This window comes from Ipomoea triloba, chromosome 7, assembly GCF_003576645.1.
Source record: "Ipomoea triloba cultivar NCNSP0323 chromosome 7, ASM357664v1".
NCBI lineage: Eukaryota > Viridiplantae > Streptophyta > Magnoliopsida > Solanales > Convolvulaceae > Ipomoea > Ipomoea triloba.
The window spans coordinates 11923474-11931760 of NC_044922.1; the positions used below are offsets into that span (position 1 = coordinate 11923474).

Here is an 8287-nt window from a genome sequence, read left to right on the forward strand (position 1 = left end):
TTTCTACTTCTAAGGGTTTTTCAGATGGAAACCATAAGAAGCTTAAGAAATAGGGTACGAACAGTGGGGTAATCTGGAAACTTTATGGATTTGGAATTCAGTATAAATGAGGTATGATTCTCTGTGAAATATACTATATTGTTTTTGTTATTTACCTAATATGAAAAATTTATGTAAGAATTTTAAGCTTACTATTAGTAAAGAACAGATCTAGGGTTTAAGAATATTCAAGTACTATGTTCAGCGTTGAATTCATGTAGCTTCGGTTTAGATTTTTCAATTTCCATGGCTAAAATGATGTTTGTATTCCAGTGAATGTAAACCTAAGCATTTAACCACAGATGGGTTATTGAAAGTTCTAGGCATTTAATGATTCTTTGAAGATGGGTTATTGAAAGTTCTAGGCATTTAATGATTCTTTGATTTTTTATAGATATGCAGGTTGGGAGATTTTCAAGAGCCTGAAAAAAAGATAAGTATTCCCATGGGAGATTTTCAAGAGCCTGAAAAAAAGATAAGTATTCCCATTCCATTATTGACTATAATCTTTCACCAATTTGTGGTAAACCTAAACAAAACACTTGCAGTATAACCTATAATTTCTGACCTCTTTTATGTAATATGCAGGAACAATGAAGAAAAACAATCAATTCATATGGAAGATAAGTACAAATAACCCTATATATTTCAGTTTACAGTGTGACTGTATAATGGTGTCTGAACAAAAGACTAACATTATCAGCTTTAGTATTAGAAACTCAGTTTTAAGCTACGTACCTTTATTTTCCGGAGAAGATTTTTTTTACATCCTAAAACGGTTTACTTTGTCAATTTCTTCATCTCTGGATGTTATAGTGTAGAGAGCAGAGACAGTAGAAATTTGTATTGTGGAATTCTTCTACCTTTTATAGATTGTAAATGAAGTTGATAGGATTACCTTTACAACCTAGTTGTTAATAAACAATCATCATATGTCTTTACTTATTCCTAGGAAACCAAACAGTTTTTCATTGGTATTTAATACCCATGCTGATTTCCCACCTGTTGCAATGCTATCATGTGAAAGTATAATTTATTACTTAGTCATGCTAAAAACACTTATAACACTAAACTGATTCCTCATTATTGTCTGTTATTTAGTTCATAACAGCAAGATTTATTTTTTACAACACTCATTCACTCAATTGATGATAAATGAGCTCTTAAACTGATTCCTCATTATTGTCTGTTATTTAGTTCATGATAGCATGGTTTATTTTTTACAACACTCATTCACTCAATTGATGATAAATGAGCTCTTTTAAGTTAATATCTCACTTAACTGTTTTTATTATATCAATCTTAGTTAAATGAAAATGTTTTTTAACATTAACTTGATATTATCATTCACTAACAATACTTGATATTAACATTAAGTCTTCTTTAGTCTTAATCAGTGTTGCTCGGTGCTAAGTTTTCTTTAACTGACTTATGCTAAGTCTTCTTTAGTGTTGCTGTGAGTTTATAGCATATTAGTACTCTGTGGACAATAATTATGCAGATCCATTGACTGACCCTATTTATCTGGAAAATTACAAAGCAGCTGGATTTGGAAACTTAATCCCAGTAGGTGTTGCAAAAGTACAAAGGAGGTTGACTTTCAAGATCCCTATAAGTAGGTAACAAATATGTATATTGATTTCAAATCCAAAAATACAAAGTATTGTATTTGTTACATAAGGTAGAACTGTTACATAAGTTTAGGATGCTAAAATCTATGTCTTCACTTCCTCCTGCTACACTTCAATAAATGCCTTATGCAATTGTGCTAAGTGATCTTTACAGCAATGACACATTAAGTAGTGCACTGGTACATCTTTTGCCATTTCACATCATGCACATATTAAAAACCTGCAAAACTTTTGATTTGACAAACAAATAGCATAGCAGAAAATTGTGTGAACAGTATAGTGCTGGAAATTGAGAACAATTTAGAAACCAACTTAGCAGTAAATTCTTAGCAGTCCAAGAAAACATCAAAAGTCATCTCAGTAAGACCAAAAACAACAATTCAAAAACCAACTAAGCAGTTAAAAAAACAAATACAAAAGACATTGTTTGAATTAGGATCAAAAGACACTGAGATGACTGCACAAATAGTAACCATTGTCCCATTTACAACCATTCATGTTTCCTTATCATCATCTCCCTTCTCCTCCTTGACCACCATAACTCTTTTCTTCTTTGAATTTTGAGTACTGGAAAATTGATCAAGTAAACTTCTCTTAACAGCATCAGTCTCAGTACCATGAACTGATTGTTCCTTCACAACATTCACATTTGGACTCTCTGCCTCTTCCTCTGAAAAAAAATCCCTGAATAGATAGGATTAAATCAGTTTTATAGAAGTACCTGAAAAAGAAATACGTGAAAAATAACCTGAAGAGCCTGAATATCATATAGGTTACTTACCTCATCTGAATCTGATTCATTGTCAGTAAGTTGTAACTTAGAGGATAAACCATCATCATAATCATCAAGGAGACCAGGACAGTAAGTATTGAACATCTCAAGGAAGTGTTTCATTGACATTACAGGAATAGCATGACTTAGGTTGTCTAACTGATTTTTTTGCACATTGACCTTAAAGAAAAGGCCTCGGCCCACCATAGTTTTAAGCTCTTTAGGGATCTTAATCATTACCTAAGATTTGAAATGAAATTAGAAAATAGTACGTGAAAAAGGAATAGTAGAACACACATTAATCAATGATTTATTAAAAGTAAACAAACCTTTGGCTGCTTTGCTAGCAATTCATCAGCTCTTACACTAACCAAATCAAGTGCTTCACGATCCAATAGAAGAAAGGGTGCTGTACCTTTAACATCAACAACTCTAACCTTGATTTTATACCTGTAGATGCAGTCATCATATCTGCTGCTACACTTGCCACACTGAAACATTCCATTAATTAATTCCACCTTCTTATTACATCCTGGATCTTTGCAGGACTGGTAAAACCAATCATCAACATCGGACTCTATTCCGATAATCTGTGTAGGTACCCAGAATTCACCTACCTGTGCAAAAGGAAAATAAGGTAAGCACTTACTATAATTACATTCAATTACTACTGATCAGAAAGAACTTTTATGTACCTCTCTATTCTGAAAGATGTCAGATATGGTAATGATACGCATTTTTGAACTACTTAAATCACCACCACTTGAATTACCATAACTATAAGCTGAATTACCATAACTATAAGCTGAATTTGAGGTAAGGCTCTTTAAAGGTGTTTGCTGCAAATTTAGGTTAAAAGGGAAAAAAATCAATAAATTGTGTACTGTAATCCAAAATGATAAACAATAAACAAAATAATTGTGTATGACAACAAACCTCTCTCTAAACTCCACAAACTCAGTACTATCTCCATTAAACAGAAGTTGGGTAGCATCATAAGAACTTGTTATTTTCACTTCAGCCGCTACATCATAACATTTGAACTTATATTGCAGGAAATTGGAAATTCAAATGGTACACAGTATGAGGTAAGGACAACATAACCTACCACTGTTATTTAAGGTATGATTTGTATGCACATTTTTCTGCTCTAAGAAAATATAGGGTTAGTTGACTTACAGTTTTCAGAAACCTTCACCCTTCCCATCTGAATTAGCACAATGACTGGCTCTCCAAAATCCTTTCTGAAATAATGCATCACTTTCTCAACATGCTGATCCCATACAGTGCATTTAAGTTGATTGCCACTTACAAAAAAAAATTAGAAGGTTAGAAACAGAAGAGAATAATATCTATGTTTATATTAAAATTTTTGTAGGACTTACTTTAAATCCTCAATGAGGAAATCTATGAGCCGGGAAGGCCTACCAGATATCAACTTGTCCAAAGGGGAGTATATTTCCACAACCCTTCCAATCACATCTACAAAAAACAAATAAAACAAAAAGAAAAAAAGAAAAAGGGCAGCAGTATATTCTTTAGCCATTAGGTGATTAGTAGTCTTGAACTATATAAGAAAACAAAGAAATAGATGAAACATACCAACCAATACTTTAGGATCCACTGTCTTCAAAGCAGTAAAGGATTGTAAACGATACATATGTGTAGGAAAATCTAATCCTTTGTAGCCTTTTACCAATGTCTCATTGAATAACTTCAACATGTGAGGACCACTGCATGTCTTATAGGTATAGTAATGTTGGACTACCAGGAAGTTTTTTATACAATACACATTGCCTTCAATAAATTTATTATGAATAGACACATTCTTTCCAGGAATATGCAGATGAACATATGCCCCCTATAAAATAAGAGGTAATTAATTTCTACTGTTGTATATTGTATTATGAATGAAGCAAAGAAGTTTACAATTACTAATATTACCTCTTCATCATGTAGAACACACTCTCTTGATTTGATCTCTTCGCTAAACCGGCTTTGCAGAACATCGTATGTACGCACTGCTCTCAACTTAATGGCAGCAGTCGTTTTGTTCTTCTTAATCTCTCTTATTAATTTATTTAATTTAATAACAGTAAAATAGAGTGAGAAACTTAATTATGCCAAATTTGATTGGGATGAGGTTCGAACCTAAGACCTTTCTTATAAAAATTAATGGGTAAGTTAAAAGTTAACGGAATATTAACGGAGAAGAAAATATTTAACGGAAAATTAACGGATAATCATATAATTAAGGATAAATTAGGAAATCTCAAGGAAAAAAATAAATCTAAACAATCTGAACCATCCATTTGATTAAATAATCTGACCGCCATCTTTTCTACCCATTTTAGGCCTAACTCTCTTTGGCTCTTATTAGTATAGTAGATTTTACAATATTACGCAAAGCTTAACAGTATAGGAGTGTTTTGGGCGGGAAGTTAAAGTTGAGAATATTGTTTTTATTAATAGTACAGATAGTATAGATTATATTACGAATAGGAATAGAGAAGAATATATTTTATTAGGAATTGTATTACCATATTTAATGTACAATTGTATTACAAATAGGAATTGTATTACAATATTTTACAATATTACGCAAACCTTAACAGTATAAGAGTGTTTTGAGCGGAAAGTTAAAGTTGAGGATATTGTTTTTATTAATAGTATAGATTGCATTGCAGGGAAATATATGTACTGTATTATTACGATTACTAATTTTATTCTTGAATTTTATTACGAATAAGAACTTATGAAAGAATATATTTTATTAGGAATTTTAATACCATATTTCAATGTACAATTGTATTACGAATAGGAATTGTATTACAATATTTTACAATATTACGCAAACCTTAACAGTATAGGAGTGTTTTGAGCGGAAAGTTAAAGTTGAGGATATTGTTTTTATTAATAGTATAGATAGTATAGATTTCATTGTAGAGAAAATATATGTACTGTATTATTACAATTACTAATTTTATTCTTGAATTGTATGACAAATAGGAATGTAGGGAAGAATATATTTTGTTAGGAATTATAATACCAGATTTTAATGTACAATTGTATTACGAATAAGAATTGTATTACAATATTTTACAATATTACGCAAACCTTAACAGTATAGGGAGTGTTTTGGGTGGGAAGTTAAAGTTCAGGATATTGTTTTTATCAATAGTATAGATTGCATTGCAAGGAAATATATGTACTGTATTACTACGATTAGTAATTTTATTCTTAAATTGTATTACGAATAGGAATGTAGGGAAGAATATATTTTATTAGGAATTGCAATACCATATTTTAATGTACAATTTTATTACGAATAGGAATTGTATTACAAATTTACAATATTACGCAAACCTTAAAAGTATATGAGTGTTTTGGGCGGGAAGTTAAAGTTGAGGATATTGATTTTATTAATAGTATAGATTGTATTACGAATAGGAACGTAGAGAAGAATATATTTTATTAGGAATTGTATTACCATATTTAATGTACAATTGTATTACGAATAGGAATTGTATCACAATATTTTACAATATTACGCAAACCTTAACAGTATATGAGTGTTTTGGGCGGGAAGTTAAAGTTGAGTATATTGTTTTTATTAATAATATAGATATAGATTGTATTACGAATAAGAACGTAGGGAAGAATATATTTTATTAGGAATTGTATTACCATATTTAATGTACAATTGTATTACGAATAGGAATTGTATTACAATATTTTACAATATTACACAAACCTTAACAGTATAGAAGTGTTTTGAGCGGGAAGTTAAAGTTGAGGATATTGTTTTTATTAATACTAGTGTTTTACCCGTGCGATGCACGGAATATTTTTTGTTATTATGAATTTAAATAAAAAATTAAAAAATGAAAATATATTAAAATGTACATTATAATAATATAGTTGAACTTTCATATATATTTGGTCAAATATCTATTATCATAACATACAAAATTAAAATTAAAAAATTGTATGATTAATATAAGAACAAATACCAATTTTGGTCCCACGACGATTAGCAAAATGACAATATTTGTCCACATGATTAATTTCTACCAATTTTGGTCCCACGACTATAGTTTTAGTACAAATTTTCATCAACGACTATTGTTTTAGTGCCAAAATTCATCGCGCGGGTCATCCATATGTTTAAAATGTGCAAAAATCTAAAATTGTTAAGGGTATTTTCGTCATTTTCAACTTAATATTCCAATTTAGACATGAATAAATGGATTTAAATCCTAAGATTGATCAAAATTCGCAGTTTTATTCCTCATTTTACTTTAATTTGAGGAGAAATGTGAATTATGACAGATCTTAGGGCTTAAATCACTTTATTCATGCTTAAATTGGATGTTGAGTTGAAAATGACGAAAATACCTTTAAAATTTTTAGATTTCTAGACGTTTTAAACGGATGGGTGACCGGTACGATGAATTTTGGCACTAAAACAGTAGTCGTGGGACCAAAGTTGGTACTAAAACAATAGTCGTGGGACCAAAATTGGTAGAAATTAAACATGTGGACAAAATTTGTCATTTTGCTAATAGTCGTGGGACAAAAATTGGTATATGCTCATTAATATAATATCTAATCATGTACATATTTAGATAAATTTATAGAGAAAAATTTACATAATTAAATTGAATTATTCCTAATCATATTTCATATATATTATAATTCTAACAATATGAATAATAACTAAGAAAATTATACTTAGAAATTTTTAAAAAAAATGTAAATTTTATATTTTGTATATGTGATTTTAAACTCTAATAATATTTATTAATATGTATATATGCAAATTCTATATTATAATTTCTGTAATTATAATTTATATTGATATATTATAATTAAAATAATTAAATTTAGATATTAAAAAATAGCATTTTAATTTTGTGTGATTAATATAGTGCATAAGTATATGTATATATGCATTTTTAAAAATGTAAATATTTATGAACACACATTTTGTTAATTTTATAATTTTATTTTTAAATTATATTTTATATTTTATTAATTATAATTAAGAAAATTACATTTACAATTAAAAGATTTTAATTTTTTAAGTTATATGGATTAATATAGTCCCTAACTATATTACATATTTAGACAAATTTTTAAATATTTTTGAATTTTTAACTAAGAGTATGAGTTTACACATATTTTAAAGTATTTTTTAATAAGTAACCATTGTAGTAATTAACGTGTATAATTATGTCAGTAATCACAAATCTATAAAAAAATGTGTATATATTTTCATATTCAACAAAATACTATAAATATAATATATGTTGACATAAATGGATAAAAGGAGAAATTGGTCATTTTTTTTATTATATAGATATTGATAAATATTATATAATTTTTTCCTTGCATGAAAAAACATTATTATTTTAAAATTTTACATTGATATCCGAGTTTTGTTTAAGAATATATTTTGGTGATATTTTAAACTTTAAGTAACACTTGTGTGAGACCGTCTCATGTGTCTCAATCCGTAAGATGGGTCGGATCTTTGATTAATGGATCAAATGTTTGATTAATAGGTCAGATCTTTGACATCGTTAATTAAATATCCGACCCATCTCACGGATTGAGACGCATGAAACGGTCTTACACAACTTTTTGTTTGTTATCATAAATAGTAAATAGCTAGATGTCTGGAAATTGTTTAGTTTTGTTTCTAAATATTTTTCAACTCATAAATGTAGCACAATCAAAACCTCTCTAGATCATCATTTAAATAATAGGTCCATTTGTGGTTCAATATTTGTCGATCTATGATATGTTTTTAACTAATTTATTGAAAGTTTATTTCTTTTAA

General features: G+C 28.7%; 1 protein-coding gene across 1 annotated transcript; it reads right to left on the reverse strand.

Moving 5' to 3' along the window:
• Positions 1-2164: 2164 nt before the first annotated feature.
• LOC116024128 lies at positions 2165-4451 on the reverse strand. Its single transcript, XM_031265030.1, has 9 exons — positions 4387-4451; positions 4045-4175; positions 3828-3924; positions 3622-3686; positions 3372-3466; positions 3138-3281; positions 2772-3059; positions 2452-2682; positions 2165-2338 (listed from the first exon to the last, which is right to left on the reverse strand). The coding sequence occupies exons 1-9, from the start codon at positions 4449-4451 to the stop codon at positions 2165-2167; spliced, it is 1290 nt and encodes a 429-aa protein (XP_031120890.1).
• Between the last annotated feature and the right edge of the window lie 3836 nt (positions 4452-8287).

Coding starts and splice junctions, on each gene's coding strand:
- LOC116024128 (XM_031265030.1), bottom strand. CDS start 4,451: ATGTTCTGCAAAGCCGGTTTAGCGAAGAGATCAAATCAAGAGAGTGTG. Junction 3,925..4,044: donor GGATCCTAAAGTATTGGTTG/GTATGTTTCATC, acceptor TGTTTTTTGTAG/ATGTGATTGGAAGGGTTGTG. Junction 3,282..3,371: donor AGTTTAGAGAGAGGTTTGTT/GTCATACACAAT, acceptor CTAAATTTGCAG/CAAACACCTTTAAAGAGCCT.